The sequence below is a fragment of the Phalacrocorax carbo genome, chromosome 10 (assembly GCF_963921805.1).
Source record: "Phalacrocorax carbo chromosome 10, bPhaCar2.1, whole genome shotgun sequence".
NCBI lineage: Eukaryota > Metazoa > Chordata > Aves > Suliformes > Phalacrocoracidae > Phalacrocorax > Phalacrocorax carbo.
The window spans coordinates 2,805,730-2,831,555 of record NC_087522.1 but is presented as its reverse complement, the minus strand read 5'-3'; the positions used below and the strand labels follow the sequence as shown (position 1 = coordinate 2,831,555).

At 44.1% G+C, this 25,826-nt stretch overlaps 1 protein-coding gene across 1 annotated transcript; it reads left to right on the top strand.

Moving 5' to 3' along the window:
* The first annotated feature begins 7,024 nt into the window (after positions 1-7,024).
* Positions 7,025-21,756, top strand: TEKT4 (tektin 4). The gene is made up of 6 exons (XM_009513664.2): positions 7,025-7,602; positions 14,724-14,794; positions 16,334-16,477; positions 17,345-17,567; positions 18,558-18,712; positions 20,196-21,756. The coding sequence occupies exons 1-6, from the start codon at positions 7,069-7,071 to the stop codon at positions 20,410-20,412; spliced, it is 1,344 nt and encodes a 447-aa protein (XP_009511959.2). The 5' UTR covers positions 7,025-7,068; the 3' UTR covers positions 20,413-21,756.
* The last annotated feature ends 4,070 nt before the right edge of the window (positions 21,757-25,826 follow it).

Below are 25,826 nucleotides of genomic sequence, written 5' to 3'. Positions count from 1 at the left end.
CAACTACAAAGTTGGAAAAAGCTGGGAAAACGAAGCTAACTAAAACTGATGGCCTATCGTTCCAAACCACAGCAAACCTCCGGGCTCCACGCAGAGAAAGCAGCGGCCTTGGGTGATAAATTGATTGTTTTCCTGTTAGCTGTGGAATTTGTTAGTGCTGTAAAACTGCTGTCCATGCTGAGGACTCCTCCTGTTATTCTCTTGAACCAAGAGAATAATAAAAGGCTTCTCTGGAAATTCTTTACATCTCCGTTTTTAACAGATGGCTGCTGAACTCCGTAAGGTCAGCAGTACACTGTCTGATTATCACCACATGGCTCCTTTAGGCAGAATAAATTAGGAAAAGAGGAAAAAAAAAAACAAAACCCACTAAAAAGACAGCTCAAGACTTGCTTTCTGCAGAAGAGCTTGGTGCAACCGCACATGGATTTCAATTTTGAAGAATCACAGGACACGCTTCCCTGACTGATAGCAATTGTTGGAAAGCAAAAATAAATGTGTGTGACTCATCGTCCACGCAGGTCTAGGGGACAGAGCACCATATCCTTCATGTGGGAAGGCAGTTTGGTGAAGGAGACTCAACAAACTCAACAGACTTAATCATCATTCAGTGCTGAGCTCCCACGCCCACACACTTACCAACGGGACCCACGCTCATGTGCCAGGTGTTTGATTTGGAAGGAAGACATGCTCCAAAAATAGACATCAAGATGATGTTTGGATGAGCATAAGGAAATCTAATATGACAAAAGTATATCACAAGAAAATAGCTAAGCGGAATTTGAAAGTCAAAAGCTGAGAAGTTTTTAAATAGAGTATCTTGTCTTGCTATAAGCATGAGATCGAGATCAGATTTTCTGCTGGTAGACGTCAGTGCAATTTCATTTACCTACTGGAACGAAACCAGTTTATTCCAGTGAAGGTCTGAACAACCGGACTGCTTTCTCTTTTTAGGTAACACAGGAGCCATCGCCACCCATGCCTGTACGAGGAGCTGCCAGCAGCAGGAAGGGGCCTGGCAGCACTGGGTAAGGACAGGATCAGTTTTGTTTCAGCAGTCTGTGCCCACGTTGCCAAGCCAGACCCCGACCAGGCACCCACCAGCTCCCGCTTCCAGCCCTTCTGCCTGGCACCACGCGGCAGGCAGGTCCTTGCCAAAACAAGTCCTACCACGGCGCGGCTTTGGACCAACACTGCCACTGAGTTTCCTCATTGACCGGCCTGGTGTAACGGGAGGGCAGCAGATGCCAACTGTTGCAGATCAGGTGCCTACTGCCGTGGAGGGTGCGGCAGCTCTGACTGGGGAGACGGCAGGGATTTTAGCTGATTATTCTCAACCCCCAAGTGTCCCTACGATGCACGTTGCCAGTTTGATGTCCCTGCTGTCGTGTAAGCAGAAATGTCCTCACTTTTCTCTTTGCCACACCGACCTGGCTCGCCACCGCCAGGAACATGGACACGTCAGGGTGTTGCATGGGTGAGGCAATCTTTACTTGCCGTCCCTCTCCCTTCTGGCCCAGACTCGCCACCCTCCGTCTAATTCTGGTCTCTTTACCCCTGTCTGGTTTTAATCAAACTTGTAGGCACGGAGACCCTGACCTTCTGAAAAGCCTCCAGTCCTTGCACTATAATTAAAATGATTTGTCTAATGTTGCCTCGTCAAGATGGATTTCAGGAAGGAGAAAGTGCAAACTCCCAGCGCTGGTGGAAAATGCAAATAAACAGAGCGTCAGTCTGGCATAGACAGCTGTCACTCAAACTGACCTCACCCGCTGGAGGATATAATCAAACACAACCTGCCTCCAAGATATAAGGCTGCGAAATGAAGCTGTAAATGGTGTTTTCATCCATGCTGGAATGGCTCAATTTATGCTTCGTTTTGTTTGTGAAATAGCTGCTTTTTAAAAAGAAATGCTAATACTGCTACAAATAATTAGTGTTACCTGAATCCATCAAATTCTAGGAGGGGGTGATTAGATTCAAAACAGCAGAGACGTTTCTAATCTCAATGATATGAGACAATATAAAAACAATGCCTATGTTCTTAGATAACCTTTGGCCTCAGTCTTTTGCTGAACATCAGTGCTCCCAAGGCTAGCGTATGTTTATTTCTTAAGCTGAAATGTAACATTTTGCCCATATGTTGATATTAAAACAAAAATTTCACTTCCGAACTCTTTAAATCTTTTTATTCATGCGTTCTGTCGCTCTCGGGCAAGGATTGCAAGCACCAGACGCTGCCTTATGTAAAATAATTGACTGTATTTTCTTTCCTCTGAACTAATTCACTGCATTTTCTCCCTATCTATCATCTAGATGAATGCACTGTGTTTTCTATCTATCACCCTGCTAAGGTACTCATCATGGGTATGCAGCCAGCAGATAAGAAGTATAATGATGCTATATTAAATAAAGAAAATCGATGTTCCAGTCATAGTAAAACTGAGCCAAATTCTAACAAGTGGGTTGCCGTGAGGAGGATTTGGCCCTCTGTTTCAAGCAAAGGGCTTTTCTGAAGCGGCGTTCCCAGCCCATGATATTCATGGGCCTTTCCTTGCGATGCCATATGGTGTGGGAAAGCCAGGGATCATCTCCTGCCCTCCCTCTGCCCCAGCCCTCCTCGCTGGGGCTCACACAGCCCTCCTGGTCAATGCTCAGTTTGAGGCCAAGATTTCTTGCCCTGGTCAGTGTGGACACACAGAATCAGGTGCTGCACTCAGGTGAGCCAAGAGAGGACATGAAAGCTGTGAGGTTCAATAGTCTGGCGTCTAGCTTCTGTCCTTTTCATGGCTCAGACCTGGCCAGCATTTGCCAGCAAGTTCTCCTTGCTTAGAGCCTGTGTTAGAAGCTGCATTTCAGAGAGCCAGACCCAGAGCTTCAAGGGCTATTAAATGACTCAAGCAACCAGATCATTCAAACATCAGCAAATATGACAAAACTATATAAGTCAAACAGGTTTTGTGAATGCCTGCCTGATTCATAGAGGTAAGAAAAGCAAATCGGGATGCTCACACGCAGTGTTTCTTGGATGTAAAATGGTGTGCCAGTTAGGGGCGTTGGGGTGAATTTTTATGTGATGAGAGTAGTCCCAGCTGCAGGACTGGGGTCGGGGATCCAAAATGCAGTGAAAGTAACCCCTGGCTGCTTCACAGACAATTCATTGTGAGAATGTCCATTGCGAACAAAAAAAGGGAGATCAATTTTTTAAGCAAGCCTGTCCTGAGAATGAGCAGCTCAGGCCAATGCCCCTCTAATGTACCATATAAACTTTAATGTACTACCGCTCCATTTCAGCTATGGTTTTTTCCCCTCATTGCAAAATGCTGAATTACAGTTAAATGCTAGATGGTATTTCCTGACCGTGTGACTGATTGCTTGCCTTTGTGCATGGCTGCTTATTTCTTAGCAGCGAGCACTTCAGAGCCTAGCAGCCAGTCCGGCCGCCCAGGAAAGCGGTTCAGCTCTCTTTGCCCACCTCGCTACGTTAGTCAAGAGAGAAAACATCTCTGGGGGCTTCACAGCAGAGATGTGGAAGGTGACTGTACTGCATTTGATGCAGAGGCACCACGTCTCCCTGCCAGCCAGCACATCCAGGTATCTTCTCTGTGGAAACTGGAACAGAGCTGGGAGGGGAAGGGGAGTAAATTATACTTATGCCAGCTGATCAGTCTGTAGCCTGTTGGCAGTAGGTCTCTTTAGACCTGGCCAACTATAGAAGGCTTATGATGTGCTCTCCATTCTTAGCAAGGTTTCCCTACATTAAACATGAGAACAAAGCTCCTTATTCCGAGAAAATATATGGCAGGTGGTCTTGTTGGTCTTGTTTCTGATTTCTCTGCTGAAGGGACAGAATTTAATTAGTAATTATACTTATTAATTCCAAGAAAGAGGCCATGATATAGCTGCTTTGTGCTGAGATGTTGTTAAGCTTACTACAACAAAGTAAGTTGGGTTCCCCCCTTCAGCAGCTGCCCACAGGCAGCCCCCAAAGCATCAACATAGCTTGAAATGCAAATTTTCAGAATACTGTATAATGTGTTGGCCTCTGCTTGGAGGGATATTTGGATAGAAGTGGGTCACATTTTCAAGCTTTTGATTGCCGTTACAAAGGAGAGGGAATACGTTAAAGGACCAAGACCTTCTTTGGAGAAAGTGTTTGTGGTACTTCTGTGCTGTGGACAAGACCCAAACCTCCCAGCTGCTGGAGTGTGAGAGGAAACCTTTCCCTACTCCACGCACAAGACCTACACTACTCCAGTGAGCAGTTTGCAGTCTGTCCTACAGACGGCAGCGTGGAAGGAATTGGGTGCAAACATGAAGACTGGATCCAGGTGACAATATTGCCTTGGTCACTCATGCTAATTTAAAAAAATCAAATGAAAGAAAGCAGGCAAAAAGAAGCAGCAGCAGCAAGCAAAAGAGCTCGCAGGGCACCTGACACAAACACAAGCATTTGCTGTGGGAAAGGGAACCAGTTTCCTGTGAAAAGGATTCTAGTCACGAGAAATCTTAATCTATTACATGTCAAAAGATTTGAGCTGAAAAACATTTCTGTTCTTTTCTTCCAGTATGTTTTGTCATCTTGTGCTCTGGGAACATCTTGAATAGCTGTTAATAATTTATATGTTACAGTAGCATATTAAATCACTTGCCTGTCAGAATGCCTTTGAAACATTGGGTCCCTGGGTCTGCCCTGAATAATGAAGGGAACTCCTGAATCTTCCAGGTGCCAATAGATTTCGCTTTTTTTTCTTGCAACAATGTGATATGCAGCCTGTCAGGACATGATGCATCTGTGAACACTTGAAAGCAGCCTTAGACTGACAAAAACACCAGCCTGATGAAAATACTCTCCAAAATCTGTCTGGTCCTTGGAAACATTGGCCAGTTGGGATAACAACCATAAAACTGCTTGTTGAAGTAATCCTTGCACTGGATCAGGAAAAATTTACTTTTATTTTTTTATTCCCTGTGCAGTGTTTCCTGGTTGGAGAAGATTATAATCTACTAGTCACATTTAGGGCCTGGGACTCAGGCCAGCCTGCTGCTAAGTTTGCAACCCCAGCCGCATCCCATCACAGCCCTAACTGACCCACCTTCAAAACTGCCTGGGTGACGCTGAATGGGCTGTGATGTCACTAAAAAAAGGTCTTTTGCAACCTTCAGAGGAAAATGCTACCAAATAGCAAATCGTTGCTGCCCTTATTTTCAAAAAAATGTATTTTCCATACCAAGGACTTTCACTCTGAATAGCTCAGCAGGGCTTTTCTTGTAGACTTATTGTACTTTAAAAATGCAGCATTTGCATAGATCGTGGTGCAGAGAAGGCCACAAGCAGAGGGAAAAGAAAGAAAGGTACAGGCTGGGGGTAATGTAAGGAAAGGCACAGATAGGACAGTTAGAGGACAGATGCATGAAAAGGGACAGAAACAGAAATGAAGTGCAAAGGGAAAGCAAAGGGTGTAATTTCAGTGACTTCAGCAGCGCAAAGCGCTCATTGACTGCCGCTCTTTAACCAGAGGGCCAATTATAATATTTGCAAAAGGAAAGATGAAGGATTTCTTATCTCTGCTGGGAATGAACATCCTTTTTCAACACCGTCTCTGTGGAAGGGAACCTTTACTGGGCATGTGCTGCCAGCTGCAACACAGGGCCGGCAGGCAGCGGCTTGCAGCCGATGCACCTTCCAAATGCAGGCTCTCTCTCAGGGACAACCACTTGATCTTTCCAAAGAGCGCAAGACCCCGTAGGAAAAACGACCACTGACTTTCTGTGGATTTAGAGCAAACTCTCATAAAGCAAAGCGTCTTCTGCAGAAGTTTGTGCGGTGCAAACGGCAGCTCTCTGCAGCCGGGGAGTCGTTACTCCGCGCCCACGGTGCGTGTGCGTGTTATCTGCCGTGCACACCTCGACGCACTTCAGGCATCGCTCCCCTCAACACCCAGGGAGCCGATTAGCCTGGATGACACTGGGCGGGCTGCAGCGCACATGGCTTTTTCCTCCTTTATATGTTGTAAATCAAAACGACATTGAAGACAGAGGATCTGTCGCAGTGCAAGGACGAGAGTGCCCTCTATTGTCACCGTGTTCTCAGCACCTTCCCTCCTTCCTCCGAGCGCTCTGAAGAGATGCCTCTCCCCTGGCAGCCTCTCCTTTCATTTCTTTTCCTTGTTGCACAATGATGGCGACCCCCAAAAATTTCATATAGTTCAAGCATAAGCTGTCTTTATCTCTCCAAGCGAAAATTAAATGTGGGGACACCACAGTAGCTGGATGTCACAAGCACCTGAGGCCTGAAACTGCCTTAAGAACTAATATTTGGGTATGGTAATGGAGTAAGGTGCGAAAATGTAGTAAATTGAATGGGCTGAACACCGCACAGGGCCCCAGGGCTTCCCCTGGGCCTTGGCCATCGCCTGAGGGGCTCCCCAGGGCCTTGGGCAAGCACGCCGGGGCACCCAGCGCCTGCCCCTCGCCTCAGCCCTCGCTGGGCAGGAACCGGGCCGACGCCCTGTCAGGAGCCTCTTGTATCTCGGAAACAAACAGGGAAAAGCGTTATTGTGCGCAGGCGGCGGGGGGAAAAGGGGAGTTCCTCAGCACCCAGGGGAGCCAGAACGCAATGGGGAGGCTTCGGCGCGTCCTTGTTCTCACCACCGCACTCGCGCGTGGGAACTGCAAGCGGTACCACGCGCCCCAGGGCCTGCGTGAGGAAACCCTCCCGCGCCAAGCGCGCGCCCAACTGCCCTTCCCGCCCGCCCGCCGCCATGACACCGCCGCGCCCTCCGCCTTCTCCATTGGCTGTCCCCGTCGCCGTAGCAACAAGCAGCTTGGAGGCGGGTGCGGGAAAGCCGGCGTTCCCCAATCCAACGCGTCCTCGGGGCGGATCCGCTCTCTGATTGGTTATCGGCGGTGTGCGGTAACTGAGGGGCGGGCTGTTCCCCTCCGCTACCGCCTCGGGTTTCCCTTCGCAATGGGGAGACCCGCCTCCTCATTGGCTGCTGCCGTTGCCCCGGCGACGGGAGGACGCGGCGCGGCCTAGCGAGGGGCGCTGCGGGAGTGCCCGGCGCCATGGCGGAGGCCGCGGCCCTGCTGACCAAGGAGCCGGCCCCGCAGGGCGTTCCCGCCTCCGAGCTGCCCATGAAGGTGTACGAGGTGCCTCTGAACACGGGGCCCGACTCCTCCAGCGGCCTGGCCACGGCTGGCTTCCGCACCGCCAAGTACCTGATCCCCGAGTGGCACCAGAGCAACTCTGATCTGTACCTCAAGGCCTCCGTCTGCTGCGAGCAGGCTGAGCGCGGCCGTGCCGAGGCCAAGGAGCTGGCCCAGTGTGCCGCTGCCAGCGCCCAGCGCGCCCAGCAGCACTCTGTGGCCACCCTGGGCCGGCGCCTGCAAGACATACACTTCTGGAAAACCGAGCTCCAGAAGGAGATTGAGGATCTCGATGCTGAGACCGGCCTGCTGGCAGCCCAGCAGCTGCGGCTGGTAAGGGCGCTTGACGCCACCGAGGTGCCCTATACCATCGCCACCGATAACCTGCAGTGCCGGGAGAGGAGGCAACCCCCGGACCTGGTCAGTGATGACGTGGAGAGAGAGTTGCTGAAGGTGAGCAGGACATTAGGACGTGAAGGGTCGTTGGCAGCCCCTCTCTTAGTGCCGCTCTGGTCTCTAAAATGGTGAACGGCTTGGTCAGTAGGTGATAACTGCAGCTCATGACGGTATCTTCTGGCAGTGCACAGAGGCCTAGTGCCCCTTCCTGGCAGCCTGGACTGTTTGCTGCTGCTAGGTTTAAGATGCGTTGTTTAAAATCCTTTGTTTAAAATCACATGAGTATGACTAAAGGAGACCAGATTCGCCCGCTCAGACCAGATCCAAACAAAATCAAGACAGGGATTTCCTGAACAAAGATGGGCACTCTATTCTGGCATTAAATTTCTTCCAGCCTCCGCTTGGCTTAAAGTCCCCTTGTCTCTGCAGGTTACACTTTAAAATGCAGTACCCAATAAACAGACTCTTCAGGACCAGTGAAATGCTCCTTCCCTGTTCCCCTGCTCAAACTGTCCAAATCTGGCAGCCTCTGCCATTACCTTTTACTACTGAGTCTGATGCTGTAGTCCTGCCAAGGTTCATGGCTGGGTGGTGATCCAACACCGTACTACAGTGTCTCAACACAAACCGTCATTTTAAACGTCCTGCAGGACAGCATAATGAACAGTTCAACGTAATCGTGTGACACCTGCATGACATGATAGCTCCAGGTAAGTGGAGGGCCACAGAGAGATGTAATTTTTGACAGCAAATGGTATTTTTGCTGTTTTTGACAATAAACTTGAGACTCTGCTGAAATTTGCTTAATCCTTTTCCTCCCATAGAGGACTCTCTACTCCAGCTGATGCTTTGTCACTGAGATCCAATGCTGCATGTAGATTGCCTTCAAAGCTGGTGTGATTATTGTGGCTGCACATGTTGCAGAGAACAGATTCTGGGTCATTTTTCATTCTGCAATGATACATATTCTAGTGTCCCACAAATAAATTAATGATTATTTGCCTGCAGCCTCCAATGTACCATGAAAGTTGATTCATGATGAGTTACTGATTAAACCAGATGATGATTATTTGTTGTTAGAAAAATATTGAAGAGACGTACATAGTTGATGGCATGATAGTATTTAGCAATATTTTAAATGGGAATTGTGTCAAATTGCTGAATTGTAATCCACATAAAAGAAATTGTTCCAGTCAGAAGTACAAACACGCGAGAGTTAGCATACAGGATGTTTCAGGGTGTGAATTGTTGTAAAGTTCAGATTGCAGAAAACAAATTCTTTTAATCATCTGCCGATGTTTTAGAGAAATTGTGAAATATAAGATTTACCCCTCAAAAAATAATTTTCTAGCAGGATTTCTCACTGGTTTTCTTCCCTCCTGATCTCAGAGAATAGTTTGTTCATTGCTCAGAAGTCCAGCAGCTGCTGCTGCTGCTAATCCTTCACCTGAAATTGTGATTGTGTGCTTGTGACGACAGACCGTCAACAGCCAAGTAGGATGTCATTGGAAAAGAATGATGTGAGTTCAGATGAGGCGTGTATACCGGCACCAGATGGACTCTTGAGAAATGAAGATTTTGTTGCCATGCCAATGACCTTTGCAGTGCAGAAGGAAGAGAAGTACATAATATCAGAGGAAATCCTTCCCGTTTTCACAGAGGAATGGATTTTATGGCAGAAATGTTTGCAAATAGATGTTAAAATGTGCCCTCTGTGGCTTTGCCAGCTCCATAGGCTGCAGCTATACTCTATACATCTTTCACTGCAAGAAATCAGATGGTACCTTGTATTTCTTACTCTCTCCAAAACTGACTAATAATTCTTGACACTTAGAGCTGCTCTTCCATGAATTCCGGCTGTTCGCTGTGCAGATTTCTGAGTTAATGGCCCAGTTCACTGTTAGCTCTGTGTTAGAAGGTTTGCTTATTTGGAGGAGTTATGCAAATTTTTCACTGAAGTACTGACTTTTTCTGAGCGTTGCTTCCTTGCCCAGTCGCTTTCTAACCTTGGCTCTTTAGAAATGGTAACGCAAGGGGGATCAGGAGTAATTTATTCTCTTCCCATGGAAAAACTGAGAAAAAGAAAAAATAGTTTCCAGAAGACAGCTATGTTAGAAAACAGACATTCTTTTCCTTGCAGTTTAAATTACGCAGTTAATTGATATTCTAGCATTTTCCTTCCTTTGAAATCCTCCCTTTCCCACTAGCAGCCCAGGGTTGTGCTGGCGTCATGCTCTGGTATCTTCGCCACCTTCCTGCCAGGACAGGTGCGTGGGGGAATCTGCAGCTGGGGGAAGAGCATGCCTGGACAAGGGACTACCTTCCACATAGTCATGGAAAAGCTTTTTGTAGGACACAGGCTTTGTTCCTGCTTTCAGCTTTCTGCAGCAATGAAGACCATTGCCCAGTTCCCAGAGCATCCTGCCGAGATAACCGCCTTTCAGCAGCCCCTTGGCAGATGACATTTAAAGAGGCAACATCGAATGCGCGTATACAAGCCGTTTTCAACCTCTGCATGTAATTGCACTTTCATTATCCTTTCAGTAGGCATCATTTCAGATGACTCACAAAGAAAACAGAAGTATCTCTGGTGAAGGTTTTATGCATCCAGATAAGATTTGGGGTTTTCCTATTTTTTTTGGCAAACCATCTGTTTCTTTTATGGCATTTTGGTTCCAACTCATCTGTCCTATTTGCTTTGCAGCATGGAGTTGTATTTAGATCACCAAATAGCCCCTGCTGGAATGAGGGATGCGGGTATTAAGTGAAAGCTCCTCACATGTGTAGTAAAATCAGCTGTTACTCAGAAGTTCATTGACTCCACTTAACAGCATATTAATCTTTCCTTAAAACAGTTCTGCTTAAGAAAAGGAAGCTGAAAGACACAATTGTTTTTCCAATAAAGAAGGATCCTTGATGACTAAAAAGAAGATAAAATCTCTCAAGTAGAATAATTTTCTTTCTTTGTGCTGCTGTGTTGGAAATAGCTGAATTCAGAAAAAGCAGCACATGCATCTGTTTTATATGAGGTTTTTGCCTTCCATAACCCATATGACATCTCTGAATCCCCTCTGCATCAGTTTAATGACAGTTTAGTATGTTTGTGTGCATGCATTTAATATTGAAAATATAAGCCCTAGCAAAGGCCTTGCCACATGCTGGTATACTGTCAATAAACCATGTTTCAGCTGCATATATATTGCATTTCAAGGTTATTTCCACATGTCCAGTGTCCAGACTCATTGAGTGCCAGATATGACCATGGAATAAAAGGATGTACTTACATTTATGCCATTTTTTTACCCTAGACTCAGAGTGTTGATTTGTTGTGCGTTTGCTTCAACAATGAAGTCAGCCCCAGCTATTCCCTGATGCTGAAGGCAAAGGCATTAGCCAAGATCCTGTCAACTGTGTAAAATTAAGGTTTAAAAAAGTGGAGAAAGGATACATGTGTATGTATTCCTGCCCACTGCAATGATGGGGCAAGGAAAACACCAGAATACCATTTCCGAACACTGTGATCTGTGGCCTTGCCAAGTGAACCGGTGTGCAGCGGGGCAGTCCTGCACACAGACAACTCAGTTAAGAGTGCAGTGCTTATTTTCAGCATCTGCAGATGGTGGATTTTGAAACGACTCTGGGAGACCAACAGGAAAAGGGCCAGTCGCAGAGCTGAGATTTTGAAGACTTGTTACCGGCTCTCACTTCCAGCGGTAATGAATAACTGTCTTCCTGTTAACGTCCTGTTTGGGGGTCTAAATCGAGTGAGATCTCTAAGCTAACTTGCTTTCATTTGCTGTGCTGATGTGCGGGACATCTGGTGTCATGTTGTTACTGATGGATGGATGCGACTGGATTTGCAGTCAAGGGTGACCTCGCAGCCTCTCTCACGGGGTTCTGCCAGTTCCTCTTAGCTGCTCTCTCTCGCTGTGCCGTTCTGGCCGTGGGTGCTGTATTTAGGCATTGCTGACATCTGCAAGTCACTGATGTAAAAAGACAGGCTGCAAAAAAAAAAAAAAAAAAGGAATTTGTAAATTCATGGAAGGCACAAACATCTGCTTCTAAACGTTTTCTTTGCACCATTAATTAGACACTTACAAAGTAATGAACTGGGATGGTTTTATCACTAGATTTGAGGAAAATCCAACTTTTGCATCATAAGCATTAAATACCGTAATAAAATAAATGGCACGCTAAACTGTAAAATGTTCTCTCCGTGTTAATTGACAACCGTTTATAATAACAGAGGTTTATTATTATTATTAACTCTGGAGCAGACAGCTGAAAAGAAGCCAAGATCACTTCAGATTTGACAGTATTTCATTTTAATAGACAGCACGTGAAGACATTTAGGGGAAAACTAAGGACAAAAAAAAGACATTTCATCCACCAAGTCCTCTCGCGAACTGAAGAAACACAAATCTCAGTTAATGTTGTCCTCTGAAGCAGAGATGCTGCTGGCTACTAAAACTCTTTCACATGCTTTTCCTCTCTTCTTGCAGACTGGGCCTTTGAATGAATTGCCAACCCAATTCTGTGCACACACTACGTAAAGGTCATCTGTTCCGCCACTTGCTAAAACCCGGATCTGCCCCCGGGATTTTAATGTGGCATCACCCACATTTTTATGGCTGAAACCACAAAGTCCGGGAGAGCTGTGCTCCTGGCTGCAGCTCCCTCTGCCGTGGTTGTTGATGGAATTTACCCTCCAAAGAAAATGTGGAGGCGCAGACGTGGCGTTTTATGAGTCCTCTGCATGGCGTGTGAGGATTGCCGGCTCCCACTCCTCTGCCCGCAGCGCTAGCCCGCAGGCGTTCGGGCAGCGTGGGCCTTCTGCCACGTCCGTCCCACGAGCCAGCCACAGCTATGGCTGGGCAGCGGGCTGGATTGTACCGCGATGTCTAACAGCACAGCCAGGACTGAGCGACATAGATCAAAGGATCTCCGTCTTCGGCCTAGTGCCGCAGCTCTTCCCAGCCCTACAATCTGACTTTTTAACTGTTTTAAAAGTTAAGAAAAATAATTTAGTAGGTGAGCGTTGAAAATCCAGTGTCATTTACACCTGTTTATTCCCTCTAACTACTCTTAGACTGTCATTAGTTATGAGAACTGTATCTTCAGGTTTAAATGTCATATTTAACCTATACCATGTATAGGTTAGCAGTTGGATTTGATGATTTAAGGGTCTTTTCCAACCTTAACAATTCTATGATTCTATGATTCTATTATTTGAATTCGTATCTCCTCAGCAAGGGATCCATCTTAAAATTTTCTTCTAGGTCATTCAACAAGGGAATTCTTTATTTTTGCATTATTTCACTCATTCCACGTGAGAGACCGTAATTGCTAAAGGAAGGCTTTTCTCATTTTAAGTTGTGCACGTGACTCACAGGAAACCAGTTGTCTCTTTATTTACATGGAGACTGGCCACCCAACACAAAACAGCATCAATTACTCTAAATGTAATTTCAACTGCTGGATCTTTCCAACCTTTTAAAATCCTGAATTTTCACTTTGACAGCTCAGCCGTTGTAATTCTTCCCCTCTGCAGAAAGTGAGTTTTAGTGTTCTCACGGTTTGTAAAATGATAACTTCAGCTTGGATTTATTTTAATTGTGCTCTTTTAGAGCCTTAAAAATAATATTTTCTTTCCAATCATGATTGTTCTTTTCCATTTAGAAGAAAATCATCTTTTTGTGGTCCCTGTTGGTTTTGTATGTTGGAGAAGCTGACACTGCTGGGATATATGCACTCATTTATTTGTCAAAAACAGTACAAGGATCAACGAGTGCCAGCAGTATTCTGGGAATAAAGTTTATTAGTAAGCATATACTCCCTCAGCTGTCGTTGGATGACTGTCATTGATGTAAACCAGCAAAATTAATTAGGATTTTTTCATATACAAAAGCTCTTTTTAATATCTGAGCCTCAAATATTAAATTCCTTTACATAATAAGAAAGAAAATGCTCGCTGGACTGACTATAATAATAAGTCATCACCAGGTCAGTAAAGTCACTTCATAGAGCATTGATAGTTAATCCCTAAAGCAGCATTATTGTAGTCAAAAGTGAGCACCAGGTACTTTTTGTTCAACATGAGATTATTAGAAAGTGTGGTCTTATTTGGTTTGATCACATTTGTGTCGAACATTCCTGCTGAAACCAGCTCGAGCTGAAACGTGAGGCATCGGATCCATTAGCAAGGTGAGGCAAAGCTTCGTGGCTTTGAGCGGTCACTGGCTCACAACTCAGAGGAAATGAACCCCTCAAACAACATTGCGTGTTGGAGGTGATTCTGCAGTCCTCGATACTGCGCATCACCAGAGGCAAAATGAGTTCTAGAAGAAATAGATTTAATGAAAAACTGTAAGTGTCGCTGGGTTTATATTATGACAGCTTTCCTATACCTGCTGAAGCAGACAATAGCTGTTTAAATCTTAGAGTAGTAACTTCTGCTTTTAGTTAATACAAAGCATCCGAAGGAGGCAGGCCAGCACAAGACTATGATACTGCCACTCCTTGCTGTTAAATAGCACCTTATCACCATACGTCAGACAAACTGTATCTCTGGAGGTCTGCAGGAATCTGATGGGAAGCCTCTGCCTTGCAGGCAGAAAAAACACTACAGAGCAAAGCAGTGCGCTCTGAAGGTATCTGCAAGGGCTGGGCAGCTTCTGGAAGGCAGTGTCTTGGCAGAGAAGCTGCTCTACTGTATCACAGCCCTGTGCAAGGCAGCAGCCTGTGACATCTGCCGTTGTGCTTGCAGGGCAGGCAGTGTCCTGCTCGGTTTTAAAATGGCACCTTGTGTTTGTGCAAGGCAGGGACTCTCGTCTCCTGCTGAGCATGATGCCGTTGCCTAATCTTTCCTGTGCAAGTAACTCGGATATTCTGTTTAATCTGATAGAACATAGACATTTTCATAGAACAGACATGCAATATGAAAATGATGAATCCCCAGGCTTTAGAAGTGTTCCAAGTATTGCTGCCACCTTAGACTTAGAGCTGAGTTACCTCAGTATCGGCTCACTCCTCGGAAAATCACGTCTTGCGATAATAGGGTAAGAGTGGGTAATGAGTGGAAGATTTAAGCTTTTATCCGCAACGACTGAAATCAAATTACTCTGCAGGATAGTATGTTCCGCTCTGGATATCACAGAAGTCTCAATGTTTTTGTCTAGGAAACTGAACTCATCAGAAATATCCAGGAGCTTTTGAAAAGGACTTTGATGCAAGCTGGTAACCAGATGCGGTAAGACATTTTTCACGATACCTTAGTAGCTAATTTATATAGCCAAAGGATTCCTGGCATATAGGGGTACAGTGCCCAGTGATAAAGATCTTACCAAGCTTATGAGTCCTGTGTGAATTCCATTTAATCATGAAAAGAGGTACTTGGTGATGAAACTTCAGGGTTTTCAAGTAGGGTAAGATAAAAGAAGGGCCATGCCCTAAAACCATGCTTTAGATTTTCAGTCCTGGTTTCCAGTATGTGTATTCAGTTCTCTAATTTTCCAACGCTGAACTTAAGTGCAATAAAAGTATTATCTGGATAGCACTCTACCTTGTTGCACCTTGTGATATATTTGTAGTGTAGGCTTTTTTAAAATGATTCATCTGATCAAAGGATCTTTTCAAGATGAGTTTGTTGCCGCCAGATGTCAGTGTGAACTTAAAATATGAACCTTCACTCTACCTTCTGTATCAGTATGGATGCTCATTGCATTTCAGAAGGAACATTTGCTTTAAATTTCTAGCAAGCCCGTTGGAAAGATGTTATCTGAATCCTAAGGTGCATTAATATGAAGGGGTTAAGGGCTGGAAACCTTGATATTTTAGTTTTTACAGTTTTGTAATCTGCTTCAATTTGTGTTATTCTACCAGATAAAATGAATTATTGTTTTTAGAAAGAATGTCTATAAATACACAATAATTTAAAGTAGTTGTGTTACCTCAGAGTATGAGAGGAGTCTACTGAGTTTAGGCTTCGCTTTTTGTAATTGTTTTAATGTGGTTTTAGTACCATATAGGACCATCGTTCAGTATTATTGGCCAGCAGTCTTTTTAATTCCTTAGGTGAGAGTGACATCTGGTGTTAACACTTGATAACGACCCACTGTCTTTTGTAATCTGAAGTTATTTTAATTAATTAGGTGACATTTGACTCATTTAATTGTCAATAAAGCAGAGTTTTAACTCTGAATATCATTGTTCTTGTATCTTCCAAGGACAAATTACTCTGTCTGCATGTTACAGTCTTTGAAAGGCTAGAAGGGAGGGCTCGGAGAATGATATAAGGTCACTTTATGGTGGTCTTAAATTTGAGTCATGCTCAATATACTAGTGAAAGAGGAAGATGGGTTTCTGCTAGCACTCCGTGATGTCTTATCATGGGAAGAGTGTTTGCTGGGCAATCCTCCTACCTGTTCTGCCCATAATAACTGCAGCTGTCACCACTATTGAAAAAATCCTCTGTGTTTTAGGATTATTATGTAAAATCCAAAGTCCAACAACTCTTTCGTCCCTGGCTATAACAGGTCTAAGCCTTCAGTAGGCACAGAACAGTACTAAAGGTCTAGGGTAGTGGTTAACACATTAGGCTGACTGTTCTTCTAGCAGATATTTGTAGGAGAAAGAGTTTGGTTAGGATTTTCAAGATAACCAGGAAGGTTTGTGTTGTCATTGCCCTTTGAAAGACAAAGACTTAGAGCCTAGCTTCACAAATGTCTGCGATAGTTTCGTTAATTGTATTGTTTTCCACTAACAGTGTGTGATAATAATGACTTTTCAGGTTAAATCGAGATCACAAAGAGGTTTGTGAAATGGACTGGTCAGACAAGGTTGAAACGTACAACATCGATGATCAATGTGGACGATACAGTAACCAGAGCACCAACATCCAGTTCCATCCTAGTTCAGTGAAGTTTGAAGAGAGGTGAGTAGTTACGGCCATTATCATCCACAAATAGCCCTGGAAAGGTACAATCCATCCTTTGTGTCAGTGAAAGCTGTAGCACTGAATTAAAGGTGTGATGGCTGCTTCTTTGGACATACAATGCCATAACTTTAAAATAGTTACATAGGTAACAAAGGTAGAGCTACCATCTCAGCACGGCATACCACTGATGGCAAAGTCGGTTTGCTATATGCAAACTGAACTTGTAGAAGTTTTTCTTGGAAATGAATGGCTTTATACTTTTAAAGGCTGATCTAAATCCTATTGAGACTTACCGTTTGACATCAGCAGGCGTGCCATCCTTCAGGAAAGGCAAGTGCTGCTTCCTGTACACAGAGAGGGTTACTGTTACAGTAAATCTTGCTGCTTCCCCCTTCCCTTTGAGGCAGTGTTCATATGATGCAGCGTTCAGTGCTGCTCTGTAGTTCCTTCTGCTGTTCAACATGGCAAAGTACAACCAGAGATCTTGTTTCTTTTTGTTCAAAGTAGACACGGACTGTAAAGCTTGAATATACTCGTGCTTATTTGCTAGTGACTTAACTGCTTGTGGCTGCACAAAAAGTATGTGTATTTTTCCCGTAGTAGCATTAGCTGAAATGGAAGAACTTTGGATGATTTTTGTGTCGTGTATTACTTCCCTCAGAAGCCACAAGATGAGTGAGAGTTTATTCATTTTTTTGAAGGATTAGTCTTCTTCCTTCACGGCAAGCCTAGACTGTGTGCAACAGCAAAATAAAGGTTGACAACACTTTTGCAGGGAGAGAATCAGCTTCAGATTGTCTTCTTAAGTGCAACTTGAACAAAAGAGCAAGGTTCCTGTTTGTTTCCATTCACCTCTCCTTCCAGTGCCTCAACACCGGAGACATGGGCCAAGTTCAGTCATGACAACATCTATAGGGCAGAACGCGAAAAACTGGCTTCCATCAGTCTTCGTGCTTTGATTGACAATATTCTTCACGACGTGTCTGAGGACCTGAGGATGCAATGTGCTGCTGTTAACGAGGCTTTCGCCAAACGCTGCGAGGAGCTGGATGACACAAAACACAAACTAGAGTATCATTTGAAAAATGTAAGTGTTATATTTTGAATGCTGGCTACAGGCATGAGAGTCCCTTTTGAGGAGATCACAGTAGATTTATCCTCTAGAAAAAAATGTCTTGGTCCATGTCAGTTCATCAAACACTATTTTATGTCAGCTTAGTATCTGATAAGAGTCTTCAGAGCTGGATAGTAGCTCCAATTCAGCCTTGTCTGCTAGCTGTTGTGCTTCTCTAAACAAGAAATGGACTGAAATATGAAGAAAATGAAACACTTTCTTCCATGTCTTCCTGAACTCAAACCTAAAACTGTGTGATGAAGGAGCTGATCTTTGGGCCAGGGTTCCCAGTCTAGCCTGGTTATCACTTTTATGGCATGAAAGCCATGCTGGGCTGCAGTGGTATCAGCAGGTCCTTGGAAGTGACAAGAGGTGTCTTCAGCCTCTGCCCCTTCTCCAGTGTGGAGCAGCTCCTGCTTCTGCGTTAGGATACTGGGAAGTGTGGAAAAAACAGTCATTCCTTAGCACCTGTTGGGTAATGCCAGCTGGCTAGACTTTATTTTATGCCTGTGTGTCGGTGGTTCTGAGGGAGGTGGGATTCAGAAATTCCTTGTCTTTTCCATTTTCTTCACTAATGCCAGAAATCCACGCGTTTCCAAGCTGATCAGCGGTTCTGAATCTTATCCAAAATAACTTGAATTTTTCTTTGATAATTTATAGCTAAAAATTTACAATTAAAAGCAATTCGTGGAGGTGGGATGTGTTGTCAGGAGACATGGAAGGGTTTTGAACAGGCTGCAAAATATTTTCTGCTCCTTTTTAGACCGAAGATCAGTGTCTTGGTGTAGCAGTAGAAATAAAGAGGCCAAAAGCACCTTTGTACTTCTATTTCTTCTATATTCTGGCCAAACAGGAGGTCAAAACTATAATGGATTCACTAGGACCAGGAAGACATGTATAGCATGCACAGAGATAATGTGTATTGTTTTCTAAACTGTTCTTTTTCTTGGGTATCCTCTTCAGATCCTTAAGGAGATTGGGGATCAAGAAGCTAACATTGCTGCTCTCAAACAAGCTATCAAAGACAAAGAAGCCCCGATGAAAGTTGCTCAAACAAGGCTGTATGGCAGGTCTTTTAGGCCCAACGTAGAGCTCTGCAGAGATGAAGCACAATTCAGGTAAACACTATTAAACAAGTCCTCCAAGGTGTCCGTTCTATCCAGAAGTGACGTTAGACGGTTTTCACACTTTTTATTGGCCACACATAGCCTTTAGCTTTTATTTCTAGGTTTGATTCTGATCAAAGTCAGAAATAACTTGATTGGCTGAAATCACTGTGAGGAAAATATCATTTTAACCTAGCGTATTGACAAAGAGAAAACCTATAGACTCAGCTCTGCCTTTTGTCTCTACGCTTTCTTCTGTGAACCGTGTGGTTTCATTTTGATTTAGGTGATGAAAAAAATCTGACAGCATGTGGATCATCTGCAACCCTCTCTTAGCCAAAGTTCACCACAAGGTGGACTATGTGCCGAATGAATTACGCTGCAAGTGCTGCGAATGTAAACAGGCTGAACACATGCATAGTCTGAGACAAGTCGTCAGTACTACAAAGCATTAGGCTGGTGGCATTTATTTTCGGTAATAATCCATTTTGAAAGTGGAGGTCAACAAATCCTTTCAAATTAAAGGTCTGAGTGTCAGTTTTGATCTCATTATAAGCTTTGCAATTGATTCTCCTCCTTCACATTTTCCTACCCTTAGGAAAAGTGGGGAATCAGCTTTTGCAGGCTTACAATACCCTCGTAGCAAAGGTGCCTACCATGGAAAGCCAGTGTGCTGTTCTTTGTACAGTGAGAAAAAAGTTATAGTTAATCCAAATGCTTTATACTGCCTCAGGCAGACTCATTTAAGGTCCTGATTCAGCAAACCATCCCTGTGCAAGCTTTTCAGCGTGTACATTGCCCTTAATGGGATGTAAGGACACACGCAAGTCCTTTGCTGAATGGGCATGTGTTTAATTGCCAGGCTTATACTGTTTGTAGTTACCCAGTTTGCGTAGCACACAGGGATCTTGTTTTCCCAGGGATTAAATATGTGCCTTCTCTGCAGGCAGATTGCCGTAAAGCACCTTACCCTCACCGACTTTCAGATGAAATGATGTGCTGCTTTAAAAATGGTTTGCTGCTTTTTCTAAAATGGTGTGCTTCTTTAAAAGCTGGCGTGCTTTGAAAGCAAAGGCTGTTTTCTGGTCTCTGGTGCAAGTATCATCTCTAATACTTGAGTTTTATACCAGTGAACAGGTATCAAAAAACAGGCTTAACAAAACCCGGATCCAGTCAAACTGGGTGACTTACCAAACAATTTCTGTCCTATAATTCTCAGTACGAGTGTCTTACAGAGTGGGAGAAGGTGAGGATGGATAGTTCCACTGTGCGCAGTGGCAAAAGCCATTCTTGGTACTAAATCATGGGAGACTTCTGTACAGAAGCTGTGAAAGTGAACTCTGCTTTTGACCAAGTGTGTAGGATCATACTGTGATCCTTTGTTGTTATAATGATTCTGTAGCTGTTGATCTTCTTGATCAACATACAGCTGTGTCTTCTTGAACCCTGACTGGCTTCTGCTCTTTTTTTTATTACTTAATGTAATTCTCTTCAGGTTGATCAGTGAAACTGAAGAACTAACAGAATCCATTGAATCTCTGAAGAAAAAACTGCTGGAATCCGAACAGTTTCTGAGGAACCTTGAAGACACGCGGATGAATTTAGAAAAAGAAATAGCTGTGAAAACAAACAGTATTTTTATTGACAGGCAAAAGTGCACGGCCCATCGCACACGCTATCCCACTGTTCTTAAATTATCAGGTTACCAGTAGTAATCTCTGCACTGACTACGCAAAGTCTGGAAGAAAAATGTAGTCTAGAATCTTTCATATAAAATACCTGGATAATGTTATACCCAGAAGTTCTGTATTCACTGTTATTTTCCTCTGTTCTCCTCTATTTGGGGTAAAATGCATTAGTACGGTGGGCTTTGAGTCTTGCCTTTAAAAGTTCAGTCTGAGTACAGCTGTTCCTAGTGAGTTTAAAACACAGCTTAAAGATAATTCATTACATCTAGAATTTGTCTGTATCATACATGCATGATTGGCACAGTATGTGACATTTGGGCTTTTCACCCTACCAAGTGGATAAGTTGAGTGACTATTTATCGTGAATAATAATAATATACACAGATGTAGATATCACATTTATAGCTTTCTAGCATTTTCAGGCAGCCTGAAATGGGAGCAATAAAACGGCTTGCCTGACAGAGGATCACATGGTCAGCAGGAAAACAGATGATAGACTTTTAAGCTGCTCAAACATTATTAGTTTAAAAAAAAGTTTGCACAGGTCAGATGACAGCCTGATTATTGGCAAAGCGGCTCCCAGTCCGTGACACTGGCTGAGGGAACCTGAAAATGAGTCCAAGGATTTTCAACCGTCAAGTCAATAAATTTTTTTCAGAAAAAAAAACCCTAAACAGCTTGTGAATAGCAATTGTGACTTTCAGCTTAAGCACTTGGATGTTGAGTTGAGCTCATGATCTGTTCCAGCCATTCCCTGGAAGCAAGGCGTGTGTTTGAGCTATTACCCGTAATGGAGAACACCTCAGATTCATCTATGCCGGTAGAGTGCTGTAACAAATGTAATTCACCCATTAGCTTAGTAGGCCACTTGGTTAAATAGGTGACGTGTCAGAAAAGGGTGAAAAGCTGACACAGAATTGAATTCCATTATGGTTTCCTGTATTACAGATTTTTACTTTGAAAAAGCAGCTGATCAATGAGGGAGAAAAAAAAACACCTCAAAAAGCAAAACACACAACGCCCCCCAGCCAGCACATGTTTCTGAATAGCCCTGCTCCGTTAACCAGAGCAGGAGAGGCCATTAGCCCAGCTGTTTTTCTCACAGCCAGCTATTTGCAGTATCTGAACTCAGGATGTGCAGAGCACTAGTCACCGATTGCCCTCCTGCTAAAAGCTACTACCATTTCTTTGAAAACCAGCTGCGTCAGTGAGGGCTCTTGACCCAAGCCTCTGTTTTACAGGTTTTGTGTTCGAGAGTTTTGTTTTGTTTTAATAGATTTCCTCTTCATTATTATAGTTTTATAGTCCAGATGTTTATTAGAGAGAACCGGCATGCAGATTAAAACAAAATAAACGCGGCTCTACTATGTTTTTCTGTGCACAGAACTTAAAATGGTTGCTACTAAAGATTATTTTTGTAGGCTGAAGACATTCTCCTACATTCTGCCTTTCTTAACCTGCCTTCCCCACCTTTCTTCTTGGCAGCATATTCTAACCTGCTCTTCATGCTCAAATCTTGCAGCCTAATCGGTGGCTCACACACCTCGTGTGCAGCTACGCCACTGCACAGTGGGGTATAAAACTACCTTGAGCTGCACCAGAAGAATAAAAAAGCTCTACAGGGTGTTCCAGTATTCAGAACTGTGGTGTTAAAAGGGCTTCAGTCATTTAGTCGCAACCTCTAGCCAGTGCTGCTTGTTTGGTGGCGTGTTCATCTCTAGGCGTACACATAAAATAGAGGGGAAAATAAGACAGTGAACCAGGCTTTAGACTAATGGGAATATTCACAGAAAACTTTCGGGAAGTACAGAAAGGAGCAACCTGTTCAAATTGACCTTACTCACCAGGTAAAGGAAAAAACACGTGGCATCAAAGTGGAGTTTGGGTTGTGATTCTGGCAGATGGGATGAGGAGAACATGCAGCCCAGGCCCCAGAACTATCCTTTTGACTCAAGAGTTTTGCATTAGAGAAAGGAGACGAAAAGCGCTGTCGTCTTCTCTGAGGCTGTGCTGAGTACAAATAACCTTATGCCCCATATTGGGTTGTGAATGGAGCTTTCCCTAATTAAAGCCTATCAGTTTAATTGACCTTTGTGAACTAAATTAGTCTGCCCTTGCTTTAGGCCAATCAAGGAAAATCCTGCTCTGGTAAACCTCATACGTTGGCAGGAGTGTAATCACTGCCCTATTCACATGGTAATAGATGAATACAGCAAGTTGTAAGAGTGAGAATCAGATGGAATGGCTTCAAGTTTCAGTAATTATTTTTCCCTTAGTTACTGATAAAAAAAAATTAAAGCCACTGCTTTATGTTTTTATATTATTCTTTCATAATTCATTTTTAAGCTGAGGATTTACCAGGAGATATTTGAAAAGATGTTTCAGCTGGCTCTCATGTGAGCCAGGGTCACAGGTGAGCTATAGCTTCCAGTTGTCTTGAGCGCTACCTGCTAATCTGTATGAAAAGGGTGGAATTCCTTGACTTCACTAGGATTTTTTTTGTTTATTATCCTGAGAGATTTCTGGTTGTGAAGGCAAGGTTTAATTTCTGGAAAATCTGAGAGTTTTCTCATCTGCCTACAGGTAGCGGAAGAAATTAATGGTGTAATAAATGATACCTTCGCAATGTCTGGTCCAGGGACTTCAGCAAAAACCAGGAGCGAAAACCCATTAAAAACTCATTTGTTACTTAAGAGCAGATGACGTTCTGCAAGGGGAGCGAAGGAGGTTGTAGAGAAATGGGAGTTAATATTTGTGTAGCCTTTTTGTCATTAATAATTTATTTTCTCTAAGGATGAAACTTAGAACAACTGTCTCATAATTTCAGCCTCGCACTGTGTCACAGGTCACTAAAAAATTTAGTACCAGAGTGGCAGGAGCCAGCCCTGGAATGCCCAGGTGAGATTTTTCAGAGGACTCTTGTCTCTGCTTTTGGACCCCTGACACATGGTACAAACAATACCTGCTTAAAATATTGATCTTTATTTCAATCTACATGGTAAATAGCCCCAAGGACAGCCAGTAACACCAGCTGCATCTTAAAGAAGAGATCTGAACACAGGCAGTTTTTTCTATTGTTCTTCAGGATTGTGTTTGAGGTAATTTGTGGCATAATTACAAAATAACCTGTAGAGAAGTGGAAATTATTTTAAAACCTTTTCCTGGGCAATTTTTCCACGTATTTTCTGGGTAGTCTCTCAGTTCTTCTGGCCCCTCTAAGTAAATTGCATCCCAGCATCAGTCTTAGAGGTAATAAGGGTCCCAGTAACAACTTTATGGCCATGTGCAGTGCTCGTTTTATTCCTAGGGTGTGCGTGATAGCTAGGTCACACACTGGGTCCACGGCAGGCTGAGAACAGAGGCAGTGGAGAACATTTCAAGAAGCACTTGGCCGACACCCTCAGAGATATGGTGTGAATTTGGGGTGTCCTGTGCAGGGACAGGAGTTGGGCTCATTGATCCTTGTGGGTCCCTCCCAGCTCAGGGGATTCAATGATTCAATGATCTAAAGCAGATCCAAAAAATTCCTTGCACAAGGGTTGCTTGCAGAATCATTGCAGGGTTGTTCGCAAGGCTTGTTTCCATATATTAGATCCCCTTTTCTGTGTTCAGAGTGGCAGGATGGTCTTCATAGCATTGAGAAACAAATCCCAGCTGAGCAGGAATGAGGAGAACTGGCTGAAGAGGGAAAGGTCAGGGTGGCTGATATGTCCATGAACGAACAACCTGAGCTGGACTTGCCATTAATAACATCATTGGATATTATTTAGTAACAAAGCATCATTTGGTGAACATACTCATCTTGAAAGTTCCTTAAAATTTGTTTGGAAAAGAGCCATCTGCTATTTCTCCTTTGTCCTCCTGTTCAGAGTTTATATACATGAAGTTAACAGATACAAAACATTTCACGTTCCCAGGTACCCAGGCAGACTTTGACCAGTCCACATTGTGAGCAAACTGTACTTTGATCCGTTGTCGTTCAAGCCATTAAACCAACGCTTAAGCCCTCAATTAACCAGAGAGGTTATGAAAGCCTGCAAGGGAGGTTGCCTTCAACACACAACCTCACGGCATCTGCTCACTCCAAGCCCCTTCATTACTAGCGGCTTTGGGCTCTCCCTTCTCTGGGCTCGTCACCGGGCAGATGAGAACTGATTTATCTCATCGAAAGCATCTGCATCCAGAGCCTGCAAAGTCAGTCTGCCCGAAGAAAGGCTTCGGTGAGACGCCTACATTTAGTGTCCTCAGAGGAACTGGCGTCAAGCCTCCTAATGTCTTCGCCGAGACTGAAACACTCATGACGCACCAGAGAGTTCATCCTTCGAGGTGCTGCGTGCCTTTAATTCCCACCACTTGCCTGTGCTCTCGGGGGGAGTGGCGGGAGCTCAGGATCGCATCCCGGCTGCACTCCCCTCTGAATGAGGGACAACTCTCTGGTCTTACCCTTCTGCAGGTGTGGAAGGCAGTTCTGTCTATCCCAGCCTCATACAGGTTGAGATGGGGTGTACGGGGGGATGTTCTGTTTACTGTGACTTGTTACATGTGCCAGGCACGTGCGCTGGAGTCCTACAAGTTCCTTTTAAGCTTTCCTTAGAAGAAAAAATAAAGGAGGATGGGAAGAGTAAGCAAGCTGAGTATTTAGGAGGACTAGGCATTAAGAAAATTCCTGTTTGAAGCAAGCCCGTGTTGACAAGCGATTTTAGACACCTGGCTCCTAAGACAATATTTCAATCCCATGTGTTTTGATTGGAATTGGGACAATGACACTTTTGCATCATCCATAGTAGTGCTGTGTTGTGAGGAACAGCCGCTGCAGTAATACCCTCTCCTGCAGAGAAGGGTTTTACCCCAAACACAACAGTAACAGCTCCAAGCTGGGGTTATGGAAGAGTGCCTCAGTTTGCCTGACGTGCAGGCCACGCCAGGAGACACCCTGCTTTGGCTACAGCTGCAGGAGTTAGCCTGTTTGCACGGAGCCTGTTGCCTGGAGATGCACAAGTGCGGCAATTTGGTGGAGAATTGTTCCTCTGGTTCCCCCATTTGCTTTTTTGCCCTTATGTCTTGCAATTCGGTCATATCGAACATGCCGTGTCTCTGCATGTGATGTTTCTTTGTATATGGAGAGAAGCTTTATCTTTTTTCTTTAAATGCCTTTTATTATCTATCTGAAGAATGAAAAAAAAGAAGCCAGTCCGTAAGTCAAGTCTCCGTGGAAGAACAGCCATGCTCGTCTCAAATGCTGCACCCAGAGCTGCTTTGAGCGTGACTGCAGTTCTAACAGGCCCGACCACTCCGAAAGTAAAGCAGCAGCAGGAGAGGGTGAAATCCTCAGGGACCGGGCCATAGGGGGTAAAAAAAAAAAAAGATTTATTTTTAAAAGAAATAGGAAAAGGAAGTATTTTTAGTACTGATTCTTAGAGGATTTTTATCACCATAAT